At 38.7% G+C, this 26,291-nt stretch overlaps 1 protein-coding gene across 1 annotated transcript; it reads right to left on the bottom strand.

Annotated features, from left to right (window-relative positions):
• Window positions 1-1,007: 1,007 nt before the first annotated feature.
• On the bottom strand, window positions 1,008-26,291 carry ICOS (inducible T cell costimulator). Its single transcript, XM_043910305.1, has 5 exons — window positions 26,161-26,291; window positions 5,652-5,990; window positions 4,961-5,067; window positions 3,538-3,622; window positions 1,008-2,993 (listed from the first exon to the last, which is right to left on the bottom strand). Exons 1-5 carry the CDS (start codon window positions 26,216-26,218, stop codon window positions 2,953-2,955), a joined length of 630 nt encoding a protein of 209 aa, XP_043766240.1. The 5' UTR covers window positions 26,219-26,291; the 3' UTR covers window positions 1,008-2,952.

Consider the following 26,291-nt stretch of genomic DNA (forward strand, 5'->3'; position numbering starts at 1 on the left):
TGCAAATTTTCTGATGTTGATGATAGTATTGTGTTTATGGAGAAAAGGGGCTTGTTTATAGGATATACATATCAGTTGGAGGTGACAGGCTGTTAGGTCAAAAACTTAGAACTAATGCCCTATTAGGGCATTTTGGGGGCCTTCCAACTATATGTTTGTGATGGCCTCAATTTAAAAAAAAAAAAAAGAGGACCAAACGAGCAACCGTTCCAAGCTGTGTGACAATCTTTAAGATCGAGGTCAGATTTGCACGTGTTGGCTACAGTAATCTTTTCCCTCCCTCAAGAAAACATATTTTCAGTTGCTGAGTATCAAATGTTTATTCTTCAGCTTCCTACTACTACTAAAATCTATTTCATAATTAGCTCCTCTTAGGGAAATAGATGGGGCAACAGTGGAAACAGTGTCAGACTTTATTATTTTAGGCCCCAAAATCACTGCAGATGGTGATTGCAGTCATGAAATTAAAAGATACTTACTCCTTGGAAGGAAAGTTATGACCAACCTGGATAGCATATTAAAAAACAGTGACATTACTTTGCCAACAAAGGTCCGTCTAGTCAAGGCTATGGTTTTTCCAGTGGTAATGTACGGATGTGAGAGTTGGACTGTGAAGAAAGCTGAGCACCGAAAAATTGATGCTTTTGAACTGTGGTGTTGGAGAAGACTCTTGAGAGTCCCTTGGACTGCAAGGAGATCCAACCAGTCCATCCTAAAGGAGATCAGTCCTGGTTGTTCATTGGAAGGACTGATGCTGAAACTGAAACTCCAATCCTTTGGCTACCTGATGCGAAGAGTTGACTCATTGGAAAAGACCCTGATGCTAGGAGGGACTGGGGGCAGGAGGAGAAGGGGACAACAGAGGATGAGATGGCTGGATGGCATCACCAACTCTATGGACATGGGTTTGAGTAAACTCCGGGAGTTGGTGATGGACAGGGAGGCCTGGCGTGCTGTGATTCATGGGGTCTCAAAGAGTCGGACACAACTGAGCGACTGAACTGAACTGAACTGAAAATCAGCTTTTATTTCACAGAAATTGTATCCTTTAATAACTCCCTTTGAAACATACAGGGCTAAGGACGCAGGTGTTTCAAAGGACAACTCGGACAACCAGGAGAAGGGGACCACCTGAGGGCTGTCCTCCCCACTCGACACCCCATGCAGAAAGCCACAAACAATCCTGGGAACACCTCTGCAAAGCCAGCCAGGTTGTCCAACTCAGTAGAACATTGTACTTGATTCAAATTACACATTCAGTACTGTACTGTACATATCCAGCATCACACATGCTTAAAATAACATAAGTATGCATAATGACATATCAGATCTTACTTTTAAAGTAATAAGCAGGCAACTACACATTCTAAAACTACTACGTAATCCCTTTTTACCTATATTTAAAATGTCACCTACACATTGGCTGCTTCAGAAGCCTTGGGCATGCAGACAGGAAGTGCAGAAAATATTTCAGCTAAGACTAATCACATGTTACATGTACTTAAGAATCTCTACAGCTAAACTGAATGCAAAGGAAGACTGTCTTGAAGAGCCAGGGCCAGTTTCCAGGCTGAGTGGTTACTAGGAGAGGGGATCATACAGATGTTTTCCTGACACATCTGTGTTTCATCACAGATCCTGGAGGAAAAGGCAGGCAGACCGACTCTGGTTCCCAGGGCTGCCTCAGCCCCCGGGGGCAAAAGCACCTGGTTGTCCTGGCTCAGTAGAGTCTCTCAATTCTGGGAATTCCACCCAGGTCTGGATAGCTGCTCCAGGCTAATGGGGGCCACTTCAACCTGTAAAGAACAGCGGCATCATGGCTGAAGCTTGGCAGTGACCTCTAAAAACTGCAACCTTTTGCCGAATGGATCATGGGCTTTACCTTCCAGGACAATGCTTGACAAAGAAAGATGGTTTTCTTCGCTTCAAAATTTTAGCATGATCTCCAAAAATAGGCTGGTTTGTAATTAATAGCACCATGAAAACATAAAATTAGTGGGGAAAAGTGTCAAAAAATGAAGTCACTTTTGATTCTGAGCAATGCTTCCTTCCACTGGTGTCAACATGTCAGCAAAGTAAACCATTTGGAAAGTAAACTGAAGGCAAAGTAAATCTTTTTCATAGAATACATTATAAGAACAACTGGAAATTTGGGGGAAATTTGGGAAAATAAGATATCTCTCTGGAGCAAAAAAATTATGCTTATTTAGGGAGAATACAGGCAAGTTATATTCACTAGACTGCAACTATATATATGTAACTGAGGAGCAGAAGGAAAAAATGTAGACAGTAGCTCCCAACTCCATAAGCCTGTCAAGTAGTTAGGTAGAAGCATTTTTAAAAGTAAAATTGAGGGCAGAAGAAAGAATCTAAATTGTTGGGGCAGTGGTCAACTGGGGTATTGAAGTTGGAAAAACAGTGCTGTGTACAAACATATTAGTATGCTATAGTTACACATCCATACCTCAGAAATAAAACAACTACAGTTTTCAAGCATCTTCCTCTACTGCCTGATTATGAAGGGAATGGTCATCCCTACAGGAAGAAGAGGTAGTCTGTAGTGAAATGCAGATAGACTCTGGCTCTTGGCTGCCCATTTGCTTTGCAGATTCGGTACCCCTGGCATCTTTAAAACAATTTTGTAGATGTGTTTGTTCTCCTGGCTGGTGCTTTGCTAGAAGCAGATGTGAAAACAGGGATTCCATCCCAGTGAGGTCTGTTTGTTGAGCACACATGAGCTGGGCTTTCTATAAAGCTAGTTGCAAGAGGGTATTTGTTTTGAGAGAACTCAACAGTACTAAGGCAGTCTGTTAAAATCCCTATTGACTGACATAGTCCAGACTGAACAAAACTCTTGCAGAAGATGTATGTAGTCAAATCAAGTCAGACTCTCTGTGGTCCAGGAAACAGAGAATCTTGCCCTTCAAGTTGTAGAGAACTGGCCAAGGTGGTTCATGCCTGGGTGCCAGTGAGTTCCAAATTACGGGTCACATCTGTAACAGAAATATAGCATAAATTCTTTAAAAATTCTTTATGTGCCAAGCCCATTCAGCAAAACTTCTCCTTTCCTCTGCCTCTTATAAACGCACACACATATACATGCCCTCAGGGAAACACATACCCCTTCCAAACTCTTCTTTATGTTTCAAGATTGAGCACCAATTCTACATTTTCCATGGAGTTTTACCCAACGTCTATTGCAAACTTGGCTCCTATTGCAAACTTTGAGCTCTACCATATTGTTCATTTTTTTTTTATTTTATTAGTTGGAGGCTAATTACTTCACAATATTGCAGTGGGTTTTGTCATACATTGACATGAATCAGCCATGGAGTTACATGTATTATGTACATATTGTTCATTTTCAATGAACGAGACAAAGCATCAATTCAGTGAAAATGAAACTTTGGCTTTTTACAGAAAATACTAAAATTCTGTCTTAGAGACATCTTCTCTTCTTTTAAAACAAAAAATTAAAATTATAGGCTTCATATAAAGAACACTCTTCGCTTCCCAAATCCCCATGTGTCACTGTACCTGTGGGTGCTGGCTTTTTAGCAGTGTTCACTGCTGCCATGAACATGTATTCACTGTTAGGGTCATGCACGCTGGCGGGATATTTCTGCAAGAAAAGTCAGAAACATGGTTTGTCTTCTCCTCTTCCCCATCTCCATTCCTCTGTGTGTGTGTGTGTGTTACTGATTTCTATTCTTGTTGAAGCAGTATGTGACAAAGTATTAAACGTGACTTAGGCTTTTGACTTTGGGTTTCCCTGATAACTCCGTTGGTAAAAAAATCTGCCTGCAATGCAGGTGACCCCAGCTTGATTTTTGGGTCAGGAAGATCCCCTGGAGAAGGGATAGGCTACCCACTCCAGTATTCTTGGGCTTCCCTTGTAGCTCAGCTGGTAAAGAATCTGCTTGTAATTTGGAAGACCTGGGTTCAATCCCTGGGTTGGGAAGATCCCCTGGAGAAGGGAAAGGCTACCCACTCCAGTATTCTGGCCTGGAGAATTCCATGGACTGTGTAGTCCATGGGGTCACAAAGAGTCAGACATAACTGAGTGACTTTCACTTTCAAGGAGAGCCATATATGTAAATGACTTTAAATAAAAGACTTTCTGCTTAATATCTTTTCTCACTTATGCCTTTACTTTTCCTTCCACAGTAGACTTAAGATCACAGGACTTATCTTACTCTCTTCCTTCTTTGTCTCTCTTTTCAAATTCCCTTCTGGAAACAAACGTACATACTGTATGGCCAATGATCACACTGTGGATGTACTTGAAGGTGCTAACATCCTTGCATAATACTCAGAATGGTATAATTTCTTTGAGAACCCATTTTGTGATAGATTAAAAAGAGTATTCTCCCGCACAGAGAGATTTTTGTTGTTATCATTCTTTTATCTTTCTGCATAGCTTTTCAGTGATTTTCTTTAAAAGCAAGGAGTCCTAATAACTCACCATGTAAAAAAGTTGGCAGTTTCTTTCTCAACTACTGATGGCATCTTCCAAGGCTTTCTCCCTGGTTGTTTCTTAATTGACAAGTTGAGGAAAGCTTACAACTGTTTCATCTGGCCTGACTTTGGAAACTTCTAATCAAATTTGCAGTCCACATGGAATAACATTTTTTAAAGTCGGAAGCATCTTTTTAAAAAATCTTTTAACCTTCCTTTTCCCTTTGGTCTTTCCATGGCCCTGATTCCCTTAGCATTTTGGAATAATAATAATGACATATCTTTCTGGAAGCCACTGAATTCTTCTTGGAATGAAGTGGCTATAAAGTAAATAAGCTTCTGTTCCAAGTTAGTAGTTTAATTAATAGGCACATCTTAAAGAAAAGAAATTATCTATCTGTTAATCAAATTATTCTGGCAAAAGCAATACTTACTCTGATGAGTATAGAACTACTGATATTCCCCAGTAAAGCTGGTGCAAGAAGAGATCGATGTTGCTTACCTTTTTTGTAAGCCAACACATAAGGACACATCCAAAAACGCAGACTATGACAAAAGCTGCACATCCTATGGGTAACCAGAGCTTCAGCTGGCAACAAAGCTGTGATTCTGGGTTGAAAAAAAAAAGATTAGATAAGGAAAAGCTCTCAGAATCAAATCTCCCCTTTCATTGCTGAATTATAAGTTCATTTACCAAATTTAAAAGAGCTATTTAATCAAATAAAGTTTTTCTTCAGTACAATCATGAAATGCAGTAAGTAGTAAATAAATAACATCATCTCAGTATGATAGCAAGGATCCAAAAATAAAACCAAAAAGACCCTATGCACATATATGTCTACAAATGTGGTTAACGGAAAAGACTTTGCTGTCTATGTTCCTGCAAAACAGTAAGAAAAGTAATGTAGAAAACTACTGTTTTCAATCATCTCACTTAATTCCACATACCCCAACAAAAACCCCAAACCTTAAACTTCAGGTGAATAGAGGTAATAGTTCTTAAGCCATGGGTTTTGACATTTGTTCTAATTTTTTCCCTGATTTTCAACAGCATGTCTGTTTTAAAGACAATATAACCTATTTCTAACTCAGCAGTTTATATGATACTTGTTTGTTTAACTGTTTTCATTAGTGAGAAAAATGTTAAAATGCATATATACTCTCAAGTCTAGAAGATGAAAACAATATCTTACCATAAATATTCAAATATTCTCTGCTTAGAATATCTACTTGAAAAGGAGGAGGATCAAAAATCGACAATTTGCAGATGTAATAGTTGGCATAAGAACTGTCCAAATTATATAGAAAAAAAGAGACACTATTATTGGATAACTGAAATTTACAGGCATTCAGATTCCTGATGGAGTCCGTGTCTTCACTTCCCTTAATCTTAGTGAGATCACAGAGTATGTTATTCCCTTTCAGCAACTGCATTTTAAATTGTCGAACAGTATCAGGGTATTTGCATAAAATTTGTACACCTCCGTTGTGAAATATGAACATCTCAGATGCAGCAGAATCATTGAATTCTCCTGGGCAAAAAAAAAAAAAGAAAGCAAAATTTTATGATTTTGTTGCTCTAATCATTATATTTGAACACAAAAGTCATCTTTTCTCTTCATAAAGTCACCATCATTGCAACAAAATGAAAGAACTTCACAACCAAATTATAGAATATGAAGGTAGAACTGTGAATTAGGAAAAAACCTAACCAGAGATTTGTTTATCATACATGAGTACATAATATTTAATATGTTAAATAATACATTTACATAGCATAAATCAAGCAGAAGTGGTTCCTGCCTCTTGGCAGATTTCATATTGGAGACAGATGACAAATAAATATGTAGTCATGCACCATAGTTTATGCTAGAAATGGAGTACTATTCAAATATAGGTACATGGGTCCTAATTTTGATTGAAGAATTCAGATAATGCCACTCCAAGAAAGTGACTTCGAAAATTAAAATTGAAGGAGGATTAGCACTTTAGTCAAACAATGAAAAATTCGGGGAAAGACATAGTTTAGGGGAAAAAGCTTTTTAAAGCACAAAACAGCTTGAACTAAAAATGAATGGTTATGTATAAATATATATTTACACTATACACTCTAAGAGAGTGAAAGAACAAATGAAAATTATTTTCAAATGATAGAAACATGTCTTCTCTGAACCTCATCCATTGAGAACTGAATCAAAGTCTGATGATAAAGATAAAGATAATAATCCAGATTTTCTATTTACTTTCTCATTTTTAAAAACAAATTTGAAGCTTATAGGAAGCCAAAGTTGTTTTTGTGAGCTACATAGGGGATCACAGAAGAAAGAAGCTGAAATGGTTTTGGACCAGTTGCAGATTCTGAGTTATAAGTCAAACAACTGTCTGCTTTCTTTTTTCCTTTTTTCTTCTTTCTTTTTAATATGACGAAATTTCATACTGAAATTGTTTGGAAAAAATTATTAACATGACAGTTGCTAGTTTAAATTTTGACATTCCTGGTTTTATTCTTGAGAAAACTATGTAACAAGAACAAAGAATTTTTAAGGAAAAAAATTACCTTTTGCTCGTATTCCAGTGAAATAGATATACTATTTGTGCATTTTTTGCTCTTTACCTTCCAGATATAAACTTATTTTATATAGCAAACATATTACTTAGTGTTCTTCTATTGGCATTTAATATTATATTATAAATGTTCTATTTTTTACATAGTCATAATAATTATCCTTTTTAATGCCTATACAAAAGGCTTAATGTCAATCTAGAATAACTTGTTAAAGCATTCCACTCATGTTGACTGGTTGGGGTTATTTCCAGCATTTTGATTTCATGTAAATATTTCAACATGTGGTAAAAATCTCTAAAGACTCTAATGACACTCTACATGGCCACGTTGCTTTTGGAAAGAACTGTTCCACTTTTTAACAGGACTAGCATTATGCAGGAGAATTCACTTGCCACAACTCTGCTTACACTAGTGTGTCAATTTTATTTAAGATTTACCACAGTTACTTATTTTTTTTAATATCTCTAGGCTTTCTATCTCTCATATTGTTAAGGAATAGATTTTCAACTTGAGGATTTGATTGTGAAAATATACACAAGTGTTCTAGTTTTCAGCTATGGCAGTCCAGATTGTTCAAACTAACTCCCACACCAAAATAACCAAAAATGCTGAATGAAATGCCTAAAATTATTAGCTCAAAAGATTAAATGGTGAAAGTAAAGAAGAAATTACTAGATTAAACTTGAAGAACCAGAAGCCAAAGACAGAAGCAAAGGTTAGAACTTGCTTTTACTTTGAGAGTTTATGCTGTTCTCTCAGATGTATATTTTTGTTTTCATGTCTCAACTCCCGGAGTCTGAAAGTGAGAAATCTGGTAAAAGACATTTTATCAAATTTCTCCTTGGTAAGGTGAAATCCCCAATGTTTGCATTCTTGGAATACAGGTAAAGCAGAAGTAAGCCAGCTTTTACCCAGATTATGCCCCACCTTCAAATCACTCCAAAGGTCCAGAAAAATCTCAATAATTGAACTTTGTTTAAGGTGACTGGGATTACTATTATACCTAAGCTTTTGAAAGTAAAAACACAAACTATTCCAGAAAGCAAAGATTTATATCCCAGGACTCAAATCATATCTACAAATAATACTTAGTTATAATGACAAACATACCATAAAAAATAAACAGACATACCAGGAAACAAAACAACAGAAACAACAGACTATAAAAACAAATACACAATTATATATTTAAATTAAAAGATTCCCCAAAATAAAACAATTGAGCATTCTATGTCTAAGGAAATAAAAGACAAACTTGTAGGAGTATCTATAGAGCACAGGAAACTTCAAGGAAAAAAGTCAGCTAATTTGAAAGATAACTAACTAGAATTGGAAAAAAAAAATCTCAGCAGGTAGGTTAAAAGTATATTAAATGGTTAAAAAGAGTTGAGGAATTGGAAAATTAGGCTAGAAAAACTATTCAGAATGTAGTCATAGTTCACAGAGTCAAGAATCCCAACAAATCACAAGCAGATATTTTGAAGATAAGCACATCTGGTGGCCCAGACGGTAAAGAATCTGCCTGCAATGCAGAAGACAAAAGTTTGAGTCCTGGATTGGGAAGATCCCCTGGAAAAGAATACCCACTCCAGGATCCTTGCCTGGAAAATTCCATGGACAAAGGAGCCTGGTGGGCTACAGTCCATGGGGTTGCAAAGAGTGGGGACGCAACTTGGCAACTTTCACTTTCACTCAGTTCAGTTCAGTTGCTCAGTCACGTCTGACTCTTTGTGGCCCCATGGGCTGCAGCATGCCAGGCCTCCTTGTCCATCATGAACTCCCAAAGTTTACTCAGACTCAAGTCCATCGAGTCGGTGATGCCATCCAACCATCTCATCCTCTGTCATCCCCTTTTCCTCCTGCCTTCAATCTTTCCCAGCATCACGGTCTTTTCCAATGAATCAGTTCTTCACATCAGGTGGCAAAAGTGTTGGAGTTTCAGCTTCAGCATCGGTCCTTCCAGTGAATATTCAGGACTGATTTCCTTTAGGATGGACTGGTTGGATCTTCCGCTGTCCAAGGGACTCTCAAGAGTCTTCTCCAACACCACAATTCAAAAGTATCAATTCTTCATCTCTCAGCTTTCTCTATAGTCCAACTCTCACATCTGTACATGACTACTGGAAAAACCATAGCTTTGACTAGATGGACCTTTGTTGGCAAAGTAATGTCTCTTTTTTAAATATGCAGTCTAGGTTGGTGATAACTTCTCTTCCAAGGAGCAAGTGTCCCTTAATTTCATGGCTGCAGTCACCATCTGCAGTGATTTTGGAGCCCCAAAAAATAAAGTCTGTCACTGTTTCCACTCTTTCCCCATCTATTTGCCATGAAGTGATGGGACCAGATGCCATGATCTTAATTTTCTCAATGTTGAGTTTTAAGCCAACTTTTCCACTCTCCTCTTTCACTTTCATCAAGAGGTTCTTTAGTTGGCATATTATAATAAAAATCTTGAAAACAACTAGGGAAAAGAGACTGACTTCTTTCTAAAAAGCAACTGTTAGACTGACAGGTGGTATCTCAACATCAATAATAAAAGTTATGATACAGTGGAATTACATCTTATATCTTTAGAGTACTGAATGAAACTGTCAACCCAAAATAGATTGTCTAGGGGGACAGAAAAAGTATATGTAACTTGAGACTTTGATAAATGAAGTATGCATGTTGTGATTTCTTGATAATGACTAAAATAATAGAAACAGACTATAAAACCCAAATGACTGTCACAAAATTTAGTATGATGCTTCTGTATAAAGGGGAAGAAGAGTTGGAATCAGGAAAGAAATACAGAGCGGAAAGGTGTCTGTGTGCTGAAAATGTTTAACTTCTGGACCTGTGGTGATTATGGGAGTAAGGTAGTATGCTTAGTAGTTATTCATTAAATTGCACATTTTATTTTTTCACTTTTCTGAATAGATGCTTTGTTCTAGAAAAAAATGATTTTAAAGTACAAAAAGAAAACTAATGCTTGTTTCATTTAAAAAATAGAGGGTAGATATAAGCAAAAGGCGAAGGGGAAGGGTTGATCACATGAGAATAGGTACAATCTACATTAGATTAAAATAAAAGATGATTTGCATGGGGACTTATTTGTCTGAAAGTTAATTATGTTGCACTACTCTTGCTTTGATGCAGAAGATAAAAATCAGTGAGCTGGTTCACAGTTTCTTTAGAAATGTTCATAGCAAATTTCCCAAGGACTTTAGAATGGCAGTGTGTAAACCACAAAGAAATCTTGGAACAAAAGTGTCTGCACAGCCACCCCTGTGCTCACCCAGACACAGACGTACTTCTATTTCTGAAGATGATTCTGTCAGCAACTTTTTCTCCTTTTATACCCACACTATGACCTATAACCCAACACAACATGAAATATAATGGTTGGTGGTGCAGAGTGAGAGAAGTACAATGCAGTGGTTCCCAAGGAAACCAGAGGAAAATTCTGGCTTTGCCATTAGCAAGTCTCTATAACAAGGAACCCTCTCTAGACTGTAGCTTCTTCATCTGTGAGATAAGGAAGTGGGACCAAGACATCTTAAAGTCCTTTCCAACACTTATTGTCTATGGATTCAGGATGAGAACATAACCAGATGAGACCATGAACAACCAAGAGAGATTACTTTGCTGTTGGATACTTCAGAGGAGAAACCGTGTTTCCATAATCCGCTTTCTGTCCCAGCATCTTATTGGGCTATTCCAGGAAGTCAGGAGAAATGAAAATTAATGAGACTATTGTCCTGACGAAAAGCATTTAGGTATGGCTAGGAAGACCTTTGACTGTGTGGATCACAATAAACTGTGGAAAATTCTGAAAGAGATGGGAATACCAGACCACCTGACCTACCTCTTGAGAAACCTACATGCAGGTCAGGAAGCAACAATTAGAACTGGACATGGAACAACAGACTGGTTCCAAATAGGAAAAGGAGTACGTCAAGGCTGTATATTGTCACCCTGCTTATTTAACTCATATGCAGAGTACATCATGAGAAATGCTGGGCTGGAAGAAGCACAAGCTGGAATCAAGATTGCCGGGAGAAATATCAATAACCTCAGATATGCAGATGACACCACCCTTACGGCAGAAAGTGAAGAGGAACTAAAAAGCCTCTTGATGAAAGTGAAAGAGGAGAGTGGAAAAAGTTGGCTTAAAGCTCAACATTCAGAAAACTAAGATCATGGCATCTGGCCCCATCACTTCATGGCAAATAGATGGGGAAACAGTGGAAACAGTGTCAGACTTTATTTTGGGGGGCTCTAAAATCACTGCAGATGGTGATTGCAGCCATGAAATTAAAAGACGCTTACTCCTTGGAAGGAAAGTTATGACCAACCTGGATAGCATATTATAAAGCAGAGACATTACTTTGCCAACAAAAGTCCATCTAGTCAAGGCTATGGTTTTTCCAATAGTCACGTATGGATGTGAGAGTTGGACCGTGAAGAAAGCTGAGTGCCGAAGAATTGATGCTTTTGAACTGTGGTGCTGGAGAAGACTCTTGAGAGTCCCTTGAACTGCAAGGAGATCCAACCAGTCCATCCTGAAGGAGATCAGTCCTGGGTGTTCATTGGAAGGATTGACACTAAAGCTGAAACTCCAATACTTTGGCCACCTAATGTGAAGAGTTGACTCATTGGAAAAGACCCTGATGCTGGGAGGGATTGGGGGCATGAGGAGAAGGGGACAACAGAGGATGAAATGGCTGGATGGCATCACCGACTCAATGGACATGAGTTTAAGTCAACTCCGGGAGTTGGTGATGGACAGGGAGGCCTGGCGTGCTGCGGTTCATGGGGTCACAAAGAGTTGGACATGACTGAGCAACTGAACTGAACTGAACTGAGGAAGACTACTCAAGTTTTTCTTGAGGGACAGTGCCGAGGGTGTGTGCTATTGACATCAGGGGAGTAACTGGAGATCCCAAATTATCTTATCTACTAGACACTTTTTGATTGGAGTACAACTGCTTTACAATGTTCTGTTAGTTTCTGCCGTGCAACAAAGTGAATCAGCTCTATGTATGTCTATATGTATATGTATCTATATATCCCTTCCTTCTTGAACCTCTTGCCCACCCACCTGCCCCCCACCCACCATCTCACCCATCTAGGGTATCACAGAGGGGAAAAAACCATCATCAAAAAAATCTACAAACAATAAATGGAGACAGTGTAAAGACAAGGGAACCCTCTGCTGGACACTCTTAATTAATCATTTTATCAATTTTAATCTATAAATTGCCTAGGTCACCTTTTTGTTATTAAACATGGTGGTAAGAAGCCTGACTTAAGTGTCCACATGCCCAATGCTTGGAGGAGGAAATTGCAACCTACTCCAGTATTCTTGCCTGGGAAATTCCATAGATGAGGGAGCCTGGTGGGCTACAGTCCATGGGGTCTCAAAGAGTTGGACATGATTGAGTGACTAAGCATGCAGACACACCCAATGCTTAAACTTTCTATATGGAAAACCATTTAGTAACTCTTAATCTGCTATTTGAACATTTTCAACTACAGGAATCAGATAGGGCATGTAATCAATTTCTTCACAATTACTATGGATCCTGTAGAACCTCAAATCTCTAATCACAAAATCTCCTCAGTCTTTGATGGCATTTGAAAAACAGTATCAAAAGGAGGTCATCCCTATAATCATGTCTAAAGCATTTAATGGATACAGAGACAATTTAAGGAAAATCTGAATATATTAGTTCCTTATAACTGTAGAAGCAGCTAGAATCTTTTCTCCACCTTTCCCAGATATTAACTTCAAGTCTGATATTCAACCAGGAGTACTGGTACAATAACACCAACCTTTATAGCCAGTGTCTGCTTTGACTGGGCATCACATCTCTTTGGTCAGTTTTCCTGCCATGCCAGTGGTGGAAAATTGTGCCTGTCTTCCTCATCAATATCTTTCTTCTCACATACCACATTTGAATATAAAATCATCCTCTAAAATAGTCTCTTACACTATCTTTGATATGTTCCTCACTCTCGCTAAATCACCATCTCCATCCCCAGTACCCATAAGTTCTCATATTCACTGTCCGCACATGTTTCAGGCGTCCTGTAAACACCTCCACCTTCACACTTGTGTTTCCTGTAACATGATTCAACGTCTGCCGAGCATCAGACACAGTCAAACCTAGCAAACGTACAAATCACACAGCAAGTCCAGTTTTTCCGTTTACAGATAACTGATGACCCAGACAGATTAGATTGTCTGTCTAAGGTCACACAACCTCTTGGGCACATGAAAGATTTGGGGTACAATCTGAAGTTGAAGTGCTACTAGCAACAACCAGAGAAAGTATAATGGAAGCAGGCAACCACATGAAGCTTCACAGTGATCACTTCAGATTGAGTCTTAGAGGATCACTTGAAATCTGTCTACAGGAAGAAAGTCTGATTTCCTGCACCTCTGTTTTAAATCCAGTAGAATCTACCCATTTCTCCATCTAAACTGCTATTGGTCCAAATCGGCAACATCTCTCTCTCTCTGGCATGATGAGAGCTTCCAAACTTTCTGTTCTCACTCATGCACATTCACCATCCATGCTCCTCAGGGAAACCAGAATAATCTTCTTACACACATAATCCAATAGTGCACCTGCCCTGCTACTAAAACATCTAGGGCCTCCCCATCTCAGTTAGAAGAAAATCTAACTCCTTACACTGGTTTCCATGAGTTGCATGATCTACCCTGTCTTGCTGACACTATTTAAAATCAGTCACTCACTACACTGCAATCACACTGCTCTTTCTATTCCTCAAACATGAGAAGCTGGACTCCAGGGCTTTGAATTTCTTGTTTGTCTAGAATGTTCTCTCTTATTTTCATATGGCTGCTTCTTACTTCTCCAGCAACCTCTGACCACTCAATCCAAGTGAAAGTGAAAGTGTTAGTCACTCACTCATATCTGACTCTTTGTGACCCCATGAACTGTAGCCCTCCAGGTTCCACTGTCCATGGAATTTTCCAGGCAAGAATACTGAAGTAGATTGTCATTCCCTTCTCCAGGGCATCTCCCCAACCCAGGGATTGAACCCAGGTCTCCCACATTGCAGGCAAATTCTTTACCATCTGAGCTACCAGGGAAGCCCCATTCTAAGTCATGTTCTAGCATATTACCTGAGATAAAGTATCATTATATGATTTATTTGTTTACTTATTATACAAAAATGTAAGCTCTAAAATCAGAGACCTTGTTGATTTTATTCAGTGATCCATCTCAAGTATCTACAGTAGCATGTAGTAATTCACAATATTTTGGATAGATGGATGGAAGAATATGTAGAGCTCAACGATGTTATAAATCTAGGGAGATAAAGCATATAATATAAAATACAAGAACCAAAAAGGCTCATAGAAATGACCCAGTTAAGCCTTTCATTTTAACTTTTACATTTAAATTTATCAAGCCAAACTGGGGTCAGAAAAGTGAGTATATTACCCAGGATTACACAGCTCATAGTGGAACATGATCCTAGGGTTGCCTTTCCTCTGCCAACAAGTACATGCAAATACGCAATCAAGTACAGAAGATACCGCCTCAACTGGGATGTCAGATTCTAATGAATATTACCTGAGTATTAAAGAAGCATGTTCTTTAACTATTATAAATATCTACCAGGTTCATAAAGACTTGTTTGTAGGTGTGCATGCTAAGTCGCTTCAGTTGTGTCCAACTCTGTGCAACCCTATGGACTGAGCCTGCAAGGCTTCTCTGTCTATGGGATTCTCCAGGCAAGAATACTGGAGTGGGTAGCAATGCCCTCCTCTACGGGCTCTTCCCAACCCAGGGATCAAACCCGAGTCTCTTAAGACTCCTGCATTGGCAGGTGGATTCTTTACCACTAGTGCCGCTTGGGAAGCCCAAAGACTTGTTCAAATTGTTGACTATTCTTTTGGTTCTTTCATATCTACAGAGAGGAAGACAGATTTAAACCTGGCTATTTTTTGTATCCTCCAGAGGGCAGAATCATTAAATTTGCCCAATGGATGTCCATGATATGTGCCTCTGAACCAAAAACTGTTCTAATACACCCAGATGTTTCATAACGAGAGCCTGTTAGTGATTTGTAATAGAAAGTGAAGTCGCTCAACCGTGACCAACTCTTTGCGACCCCGTGGACTGTAGCCTACCATGCTCCTCTGTCCATGAGATTTTCCAGGCAAGAGTACTGGAGTGGGTTGTCATTTCCTTCTCCAGAGGATCTTCCCACACCAGGGATCAAACCCGGGTCTCCCACATTGTAGGCAGATGCTTTACCACTTGAGCCACCAGGGAAGATATTTGTAATAGAAACACCACTATCACATTTAGCACTTAATGCATTGTTAAAAACACAAATAAGATAATGTTCTCTTGAACTCTGGTGATGAGTTTTAAAATCTGGGTAATAAGACTTCGTTTTTTTTTGCTACCATATCTGTTCACTTCTTGTTGCTACTCCTAGATTATCAGTACTCTAGAATATAGGTACTATACTTAATCACGTTGACTACCAGTCTAAAGGGTTCAATCTTTCCAACAGAGGTTCAAACCTGTTCACTGCTGCTAACTATGATTTTTATAACATTATCATTGATATTAGTAGACTAAGGTTTTAAGGGTAAAATCAAAATCTTTATATTAGGTGATTTCTCTAGACCGTCAAACATTTCAAAAGATAAAAGCATTTGCATCTTCTTTTAGGGGCAGCTATTAAGAAAAATCTCTGAAGAAAAAGTTCCCCTGAGAATTGCACTATGGTTCAGAAGTTTATTTGCAAATTGATTCTTTTAATATCTGAACTATTTCATTTCTTCAGTGTCAGACTGTCTTGCTAGAACCCGTTCTGCCAGGACTCTTTATAAGCAATCATATTATGCCTGTTTGAAAGTCTTTTGGCAAAAACACTTTAAAAACCCACACAGTGCAGCGGGTGCGAGACAGATCAGCAATTTACTCTCCTTAACTCAGACTTCTAACCACAAACCTCCACAAAGATCTGAGTGATAGAAAGATAAGAGCTCCTGAGTTTGCAATTATTGATAGGCTTATTAAAAATATTTTCTGTAATCCAATAATGATAATCTTTAGCTTAACATAGCACACAAATGTGACATAAGATGCGAAGTTTTAAAAATGGCAATGTTTATGTTAGGGTTTTGTTACATTTGGGCTTTTACTAAGAAATTTTGGCATTTAAAAAATATGCTTTCTACCACTTTTTTAAAACCACTCATAAAAACACTGTCATTTCTTATGCACCTACCAGCTAAAACTTTTAGAATCCTGATTAGCAGATTTTTATATATGCATTATTTCTATATTTACATTATTATTCAAAGGCATCCATAATCTAAAGTAGAGATTAAAATCAGTAGCAAGGGTAGGCAAAATAAGCCCAATCCAAAGTCTTAACATTTGCAGAATAGGAAGTAAAAAAAAAATTAAGAAAAAAAATAAGGAGAAAGTTAAACAGCCAAAAGACTGTGTGTGTGTGTGCACGCGCACACACTGACACAAGCATACATTGTGTGAATTGCTTTTTTCCCCAAGGAACTCTGTAGAGGAGGTAAAACAACCTTTCATGCTCCAAAATGTGTAATGCTTTTAAATGAAAGATTGGTTTTCTTCTAGTAAAAACTGATGGAAAAATCCCAGAGATGTTATAAACTTTCTCGTGATATTTACAAAGTAATTAAAATAAACTCTACTCTCTACCCCAGTCACCTTTATCTCCAGCCCACCGTTCCCCTTGGTTTAGTTCCTTCTTTCCAGCTTCCTTTCAACATCTTTCTCATGATGTACCTGACACATTAGGAGTAACATTTCCAGACTGAACTCAGCATTCACTCACCAAACCCAGACAAGTCCTGTCCTTTAAGGAGTTAGGACCTCGGTCTTCCTCAGGTCTCCCTCTCTCTGATCTGTCTCTCTGACTGTCCTGATCCAATCAGTCACCGAGTCCAGTTGACTCTAGCTCATGGATGGCTCTCAAATTCAGTTGCTCTTCTCTATTCCTATCACCAATCCGGGACTATTTCACAACTTCCCTCATCTGTGGAAGCATCTTCTTGACGGGCATTCTCAACAGCCATCACTCCCTCCTCTAGCCTCCATGTCTGGTTCCAAAATTGTGTTCCTAAAAAGCATGCCACTCGGCCAGGTTAAAATATCCATTACCTTGTTGCTTATGAGGTTAAAAAAATGAATTTTCTTGGCATGACACAAAACCCGTTCATGATATCAGGGACCATATAGCTTCAAGCTGCACCATACATTTTGGCCATTCCTATAACATGGTTGCCTCTGTCCGCATAGACTAGAATAGCCTATTACCACTTTATTTGCTTAGAAATCCTTGTTCATCCTTTAAGAGCAATTTTAAACTGGTCTCTGAGACCCCCCAGACAAAGATTCCCATCTCTATGCTCTCAATAAATCTTTGCTTACACCAATATGTTTATAACATGTATTAGCTTAGATCATAATTATTTTTGTCTATCTTTCTCATTTAACCAATAGCTTTATAAGTATAAAGATTGTATCATGGTCACTTAAATAATCCCAGGACCTGGAGTATATTCAGTTCAGTTCAGTTCAGTCACTCAGTCGTGTCCGACTCTTTGCGACCCCATGAATCGCAGCACGCCAGGCCTCCCTATCCATCACCAACTCCCGGAGTTGACTCAAACTCACATCCATCAAGTCAGTGACGCCATCCAGCCATCTCATCCTCTGTCGTCCCCTTCTCCTCCTGCCCCCAATCCTTCCCAGCATCAGGGTCTTTTCCAATGAGTCAACTCTTCGCATCAGGTGGCCAAAGGATTGGAGTTTCAGCTTCAGCATCAGTCCTTCCAATGAACACCCAGGACTGATCTCCTTTAGGATGGACTGGTTGGATCTCCTTGCAGTCCAAGGGACTCTCAAGAGTCTTCTCCAACACCACAGGAGTATATTAGATACTCAATAATAATGAATGAATGAGCAGATGAATATGAAAAGTGAGCATGGTTGGTAAATGTCCTTCATTGGGGTGAGGAGATAAACAAGGAAAACAGAGCAAGAGATCCTGTTTATTAGATCATGGAGAATGCTTATTTCCAAGTCCAAGGGCAAAGGCTCAGACTGAATGATACCCAACCAATTCTCTGAAGTCCAATAGTTCTGGAGTTATACAAATATCTAAGCCTTCCAAAGCTTCCAAATAATAATAATTGCAACTTATAAGCATTGCATGTTTCTCATGTAATCTCATGAAATCTCATGTAAGATTTCAGTCAAGGCTGTATATTGTCACCCTGCTTATTTAACTTATATGCAGAGTACATCATGAGAAACGCTGGGCTGGAGGAAGCACAGGCTGAAATCAAGATTGCCACGAGAAATATCAATAACCTCAGATATGCAGATGACACCACCCTTAAGGCAGAAAGTGAAGAAGAACTAAAAAGCTTCTTGATGAAAGTGAAGGAGGAAAGTGAAAAAGTTGGCTTAAAGCTCAACATTCAGAAAACTAAGATCATGGCATCTGGTCCCATACTTCATGGCAAATAGATGGGGAAACAGTGGAAACAGTGTCAGACTTTATTTGGGGGGGCTCTAAAATCACTGCAGATGGTGATTGCAGCCTTGAAATTGAAAGACGCTTACTCCTTGGAAGGAAAGTTATGACCAACCTGGATAGCATATTTAAAAGCAAAGACATTACTTTGCCAACAAAGGTCCATCTAGTCAAGGCTATGGTTTTTCCAGTAGTCATGTATGGATGTGAGAGTTGGACGGTGAAGAAAGCTGAGCGCCGAAGAATTGATGCTTTTGAACTGTGGTGTTGGAGAAGACTCTTGAGAGTCCCTTGGACTGCAAGGAGATCCAACCAGTCCATCCTAAAGGATATCGGTCCTGGGTGTTCATTGGAAGGACTGATGCTGAAGCTGAAACTCCAATACTTTGGACACCTCATGCGAAGAGTTGACTCATTGGAAAACACCTAATGCTGGGAAGGATTGAGGGCAGGAGGAGAAGGGGATAACAGAGGATGAGATGGCTGGATGGCATCACCGACTCAGTGGACATGAGTTTGAGTCAACTCCGGGAGTTGGTGATGGACAGGGAGGCCTGGCGTGCTGTGATTCATGGGGTTGCAAAGAGTCGGACACGGCTGAGCAACTGAACTGAAACTTCATGCAATACATCATCTGATGTTTATAGCAGTATTTGATATCAGATTTTCTATATTTATCCCTATTTTACAGATGAGGAAACTGAGGCTTGAATAATGGGCCCAAAATAAGGTAGAGCCATGATTTGAACCTAGACAATCTGAAACCAGAGTCACCCTTCCTAAAAAGCCCCTTAGTCCAATCATCTAGCCCAATTTCCTAATTTTATAGAAACTGAAACACAGAAGCTAAAGAGACTTGCTGAGAAAAAGGAAGAAAAAGAAGTTTTTAACATTAACCTAGATTTAGATGTTATTTTCAAGTATTTCTTTTCCTTCAAGATGTATTAGGTATATAATTGTCCCAAATACTTAAAGCAGTGTTTATGCTGGTGCCACATATGTTTTATATGATTGAAAAGGTTATTGTACACCACAAAAATCATAAAATTATTTATTTTATATGAAATTACATTGTGTTTAATACACTCATTTCCCTAGACAGCCTCGAACTATTGTGCGTTGAGCTGCCTTGTGTACCTGAACCTGCAACAAAGTCTGGGTCCTTGCTCTGATGGGGTCTAAATTCTTGATGAGTATTGTAACTTATTTGCCTGTAGAAAAGTAAACAGATATATTCACATTTATAAGAAACTCTCATAGTTAAATAAGTGCAAACAGGAACTTCAAGAAGATTTTGCTTCAGTCCTAAATAGTACAAAATGAACAAAACTTGAATTGAGAATGCAGTAGAGGTTTATTTCTGTTTCTTGTTGTTTTTTATGAATGAATTTTTTCGGCTCTAAGCCCTAGGAGGGTATAATTGCTGGTTGTAAAAAGTTTGATGTCTTACACTTGAAGAAGTTCCTTCTAAGTGTTCCTCTGGTGCTTGTTGGAAGTGCCATGTCTATGGCAATACATTCAGACAAACAAAAGACTCTATCAGAACTAGTGGGTGATTGACTGAAAATTCTTGAGTCCATCACCTTCCTTAAAGACAACCTGATTCTTCTTAGCTTTTCTTCATGCAAAGTAGATCCAGACATCAGTATGTCTGCAAGAGTCAGAGGAGGTTCATAGCCTGATTTCTGCCTCTCTCTAAACTCGCCTGTCTGTTTCAATCAACCATACAGGCCAAACTAATGGGAAAAAGTCACTTGCTGACTAACAGCTCTCATTTGTGTTACATATTTTCTGCATTCTTAAGTTCTAAACTCCAAAATGTAATTTTGAATTTTCCTTAAAAGGTGTTGAATGCCATTATTTTTATTTTACTTAGAATGACCAAAATGTGTCATTTAATAGACTCAATTTATTAGGATAGAAGTAGTACAGAGATGCCATTTATGGAGTAAATGTGGCTTTTTCTTCAGGCATTGAGGACAGCAAATGATGTGTAAGTGCATGTATATACACATGTGTGTTTGTGTATATGTATGTGTATACATATGTTTATATATATACTGGACTATGAATTTTTATCTTTTGCATCTTTTATGTATAAAAGTCACACTGTTTTTTATACATATCCCGGGGATCGGGATGGGGAATACGTGTAAATCCATGGCTGATTCATATCAATGTATGACAAAACCCACTGAAATGTTGTGAAGTAATTAGCCTCCAACTAATAAAAAAAAAAAAAAAAAGAAAAGAAAAAAAAAAAGAGAAGCAAAGATAATGTCATATTTTATGACACAAATACATTTTTAATCTTAATAATTCTTAATTGAAGTTAATTAAATAATGTTGATTATAAAAAAAAAAGTCACACTGTTAGGATAGGGAGTCAGCATAAGCTACGGGTTTTGCTCAGTTTACAACTGTGAATACTGAGGCCAATTTTTTTTGTCAAGCAAGTTTATGGATACCACAGTGAGCAAAGCTTAGATGAGAACTGAAATCCTCCCTACACACTTGCATTTTGTTTCTACTAAGAAATTGGAATATGCTGCTAGCAATTTAAAAACCAAAATATTCCATTTCATCTGAGGAAGTTGTTAATACCAACTGCAAGTTATGAAAGTCATTTTGTTCACTAATTATGAACAACAAGGATCTCAAGACCTTCATGAAAATAATAGGCATTTCTGAAAAGAAGGAAAAAAAGACAAAGATACGACTAAACAACCACTGTGAGAAAAAAATATCCCGAAAGTTTAAAATAAGGAACTGAAATCTTCAGTTTGAAAAGACTCAGTCCCAAACAATGTTAATGAAAACACTCACAGAATTAGGCATATCCTAGTGGAATTCCTGAATTCCAATATTAAAATGAATAACAAGATTCTAGAGAAAATTTTTTAAGCTACTTGCAAAGTAATGAGAGTCAGACTAGCATGGAACTATTTAACCACAACCCTAGAAGCCAGCAGAGAGTGAATGAATACCCACAGACAATTTAAAGAGGACAGATCAGGAATCTTATTCCCAGGAAAGATATTAGTTATTCATCAGAGTAAAAGAAAAACATCTTTACCCATGCTGGAATTCAGAGACTTCAAGGTATCTGAAGAAAATAATAGAAGTCTTCTGATCATTGGATAAGAACAGGGGTGACAAGACAGGAGCAGATGGCAAGAATGATGCTGCCATTGAAAAGAGGTGATGTGAGTATAAGGAGAGAATCCTTCAGTCAGAAGAGAAATACTGTTAGGGGAAACTTAGCAACTGATCTACAACTACAAGCTTTCATTTATTTCAACAAAACCCACATATGGGGTGTGCATGCTAAATCACTTCAGTCATATCTGACTCTTCGCGACCCTGTGGACTGTAGCCCGCCAGGCTCCTCTGCCCATGGGATTCTCCAGGCAAGAATACTGGAGTGGGTTGCCATGTCCTCCTCCAGGGGAGTCTTTCTGGCCCAGGGATCAAACTTAAGTCTCCTGTGTCTCCTACACTTTCAGGCAGATTCTTTACCACGAAGGCCACCTGGAAAGCCCCACCAGAAAGCAGAAGAGTGAAAAGAGAACATCGTGAAGTTCTCATGTCACTGCAGGGGGTGGGGGATAAAAACATCAAGCAAGCCTATTGTCATTATTGATTTTATTATGATTTCATCATTTTATTATTAAATTATGATTTACTATTTACAATAATAAATAGATATTCAGTTAAGATGCTCTGAATATGACAATGACTTAGTCAATCAAGAAGTGTAGCAGACCTTTCAAATTACAGAGGGAAGACTTCCTCTGTAGTCTATAAAAGAAATTTCCTCATTTCAACAAAAATAAAAGAAAAGACCACAACCAAGGAAAGTCAACATAAACATAATGTTGAAGGAGGAAAATCAATATAGGGCTTCCTTGGTGGCTCAGCAGTAAAGAATCTGCCTGCAATGCAGGGGACACAGTAGACTCAGGTTTGATCGCTGGGTTGGGACGATCCCCTGGAGAAGGAAATGGCAACCCACTCCAGTATCTTGCCTGGAAAATCCCATGGGCTGAGGATCCTGGCAGGCTACAGTCCATGGGGTTGGAGAGAGTTGGACACGACTGAACAACTGAGTACACACACACTAAATCAACATAGAGTTATTGTACTGAGTGAGAAATGGCCTGAATTCAAGTACTGAAAGAAAAACGGACAATTTGGATTTTTTTAAATGTAGCACAAACACTGGAAGGAGGAGGCTCAAATATTAGCTCAGCTCCTCCCCAGAGTTCAGGGGAGTCCCTGAACTCTGGGGAGGAGCAGATGCTGGAGACGCCAAAGAGGTGTTGTTTTTCCTCAGGTGATGGAGTTCAGGAATCATTGCTTCAAAGCCTGGGTGACAAAATCAAGGCTCAAAATGAGCATGATGTTTCCCCTTCCAGCTTCCACCCTGAACACACCATGAGACATGCACGTTTATTAAACACCACCTGATCTCAGCCATTCACACTTCACTGCTTTCAAAGTGGTCTGTCCAAAACCAGAATTCATCATATCACCACATCATATCTCCATTGCCCATAAGTTCTGGAAAGAATGTCTTCTAAATGTAGATAGAAGGTCCCACTTTTCCCAAATCCTTCCACAACAAAGAACCTCCTATTGTTCCAGAATCATTCAAAGAAGATGATTTTGTTAAATTTTACATTGAGATCAATAGAAGACTGAGAATCACCAAGATTTCTTTCCCTCTTAACTCACCAACCAAATAACAAAACTGGTAATTTCTCTCATTTGAGATTCATGTTATTTCTCCGCTACTTCAACATGGTACAGAAAGATAGTGGATATTGGAATCAGATGTATTGGAATTCTAATCTTGGTTCGGCCACTGAAGACTAGGTAACCAAACACTTAGCCTTTCCTGGTCTGAGATTCTTCAAATGTTAACTAAGAATGCCTACCTCTCCATGGGATGAGGAAGCCTACATAGTTGGGAGGATTACAAATATACCAAAGGAAAGGAGCTGCAAGAACTTAGCTGACTTCAGTTTTGGTCTTTACTTTGCATTTAGAGTCTTTAAAACAGTAGTTGCTGAATAAATGGATTGTGATGATACTTTGAATATGATGACCTAAATGGGAAGGAAATCCAGAAAAGAGAGAGGATATACGCATACATGTAGCTGATTCTCTTTGCTGTACAGCAGAGACTCACACAACATTGTAAAGCAACTATACCCCAATAAGAATTAACTGTAAGAAAGGCATAGTGATTTTGCCTTAAATTAGGAGGATAGATGCTCAAGTTCATTTAGTAAGGAATGCCTTACCAATGATGAATCCCTGAACCACCTGAATCAATTATATAAATTAAAGGAGCAAAATACTGCTAGAAAAAAATTGTTAAGCAGTTTACTATCTCCATCTAGTCATTCATGCTCCAATTTTGCCACCAGTCAAATAGGAAAACAGCTTGTCACGTGGCATGATTTTCTGTGTGATGAGGGGGAATGTTGATTTTATTCCACCGGAATCTTAAGATATATATCATTCCAGAAGTACAATGTATTAATCAGCTTAGTCTGACAACTGGAAATAATTCCACCTAGGCTGGATCGATCCTTCCACAGTGGTAACACCATTGTTAATTTGAATCTCCTGAGCATAATATCACCACCACACATGCCCAGTTGGGTTTGGCATATTGGGACACTTTCTAACACTACAAACAACGCCTTCAATGACTTGAACCAATGTTCTTGGGAGAAAATCCACAGTCCTTCATGTGGCACATAAGGTCTGAATAGTCTATCCTCTGCTTTCCCTTCCAGCCTCATCTTGCACCATCGCCAACTCTTTCCCTCTCTGTCCTCAGGCACATCTACCTTCCATTCCAGCTTCCTGACTCACTTCATTCCTTCCTGACACAGGGCCTTTGCTCTTACTCTTCTCTTGATATGAAATGTCCTTACCCACTGTCTCACCATTCTCCCCATTTACCCTTATTTGTCCTGCAAATCTCAGCTCAAGAACCACTTAAAAGACTTGGATGAATCCCACCCCCAACCCGCACCTCCATATCCACCCAGTCTACACAAGTTTTTTCGTTACATCCCCTGATAGAACTGAGTTCTGTCTGTAATTGTCATTTCATTCACAAAATTATCTGATTAATGCCTCTCTCCAGACTTGCAGTTAGCTTCATGAGAGCAGGAACTAACCTGGTTTTGCTCATCATTATACACACAGAGGCCAGCACAGTACCGCCTACATGGCAAGTTCTTGGTGCTGAATGAATGAATGAATGAGTGAGTGAATGAATAAATGAATATCGCTCTCAGTGCTATTCCCTTGTTGCTTGTGCAGCTAAAGGATTTCACGGGGTGTAGAAAAGGCATAGTGGCCCCAAACTACACTTGAAAGTGAAAGTGAAAGTGAAGTAGCTCAGTTGTGTCCAACTCTTTGCAACCCCGGGGACTGTAGCCCACCAGGCTCCTCTGTCCATGGGATTCTCCAGGCAAGAATACTGGAGTGGGTTGCCATTTCCTCCTCCAGGGGATCTTCCCAACCCAGGGATCGAACCTGGGTCTCCTGCATTGCGGGCAGTTGCTTTAACCTCTGAGCCACCAGGGAAGCCCCAAACTACCCTTGGGACCTATAAATAATTCCTCATTCCTCATTCCTCTTATGAGCTTTGGAGCCACCTTGAGCCACCACAAGCTCAAATATTTGATCAATACACTTTTTTCTCCTTTGAAGATAAAAATAAAGTCTACTATTGGTACCACTGCAAAACTTATCTCTAAATAAGAGTATACCATCCAAAGTTCTGCCTACACTTTTAGTGTTAGCAAAACTTCCCAAAATAATGTGATTTCACTTTGTTTTTTCCCAACCTCGGGAACATGGCCCAGACTTAAAGATAAAACAAAAATAATTGAAAACATACCCAGTAAGAAGTAGAAGAAACACATATTAATTTCATTGTCAATAGCATTATTTAAAATATTCAAATAGAGTCTGATATATACCATGTAAGAGAAAGAATTGAGGACTTCAGAATGATTTTTTTTTAGTGTCTTCAGAGGCTTAGGACTGTTTTACATTGTCCACTGATCCTTGGCCTTTCACAAGGACCTTGACATTAGTGCTATAAAAAAACCTTGTGGCAGCCAGTGCATTTCTGACAAAAGACCACCCAGATAAGATTAAAATAAAACTCCTTCTTTTCAAAGCCCTTCCGTTTTATTTTCTCCCAGCCCAAATGCCAGGCCTACTTAATTTTCATTCTGTTGACACAAGTCATTTTGCCTTTCATCTTCCTCTGAGAACAGTAAGCCACTCTTCTATTTTATCCACTAAAAGTTAACTTCAAGCAGGTAATTTAAAATTTTAATGATCTGATGAGACATTTTTCATCTTAAAACAGTGACATAAATGCCGTTAGCCATGGACTTGGGCTCTTCTGTAATTGTTCTTACTTCCTAAAAAACAAACACACACTTTCTATTTGGTGCCTAACTGTTCCACCTGTTATTTTTCTTAATGTTCACTTGAATTATAACTTAATAATGCATATTTAATAAGTCACTTACCTGTTATAATTTCAACTTGGATGCAGAAGAGAAAGAAATACCAGAGGTCTGACTTCATGTTTGCCAGAAGCAAATGCAATCTTCTCCTTCAGCGTTTAAGGCTGACAGTGAATTCACGTCCTTGACTGTTT

This window comes from Cervus elaphus, chromosome 8, assembly GCF_910594005.1.
Source record: "Cervus elaphus chromosome 8, mCerEla1.1, whole genome shotgun sequence".
Classification (NCBI taxonomy): domain Eukaryota; kingdom Metazoa; phylum Chordata; class Mammalia; order Artiodactyla; family Cervidae; genus Cervus; species Cervus elaphus.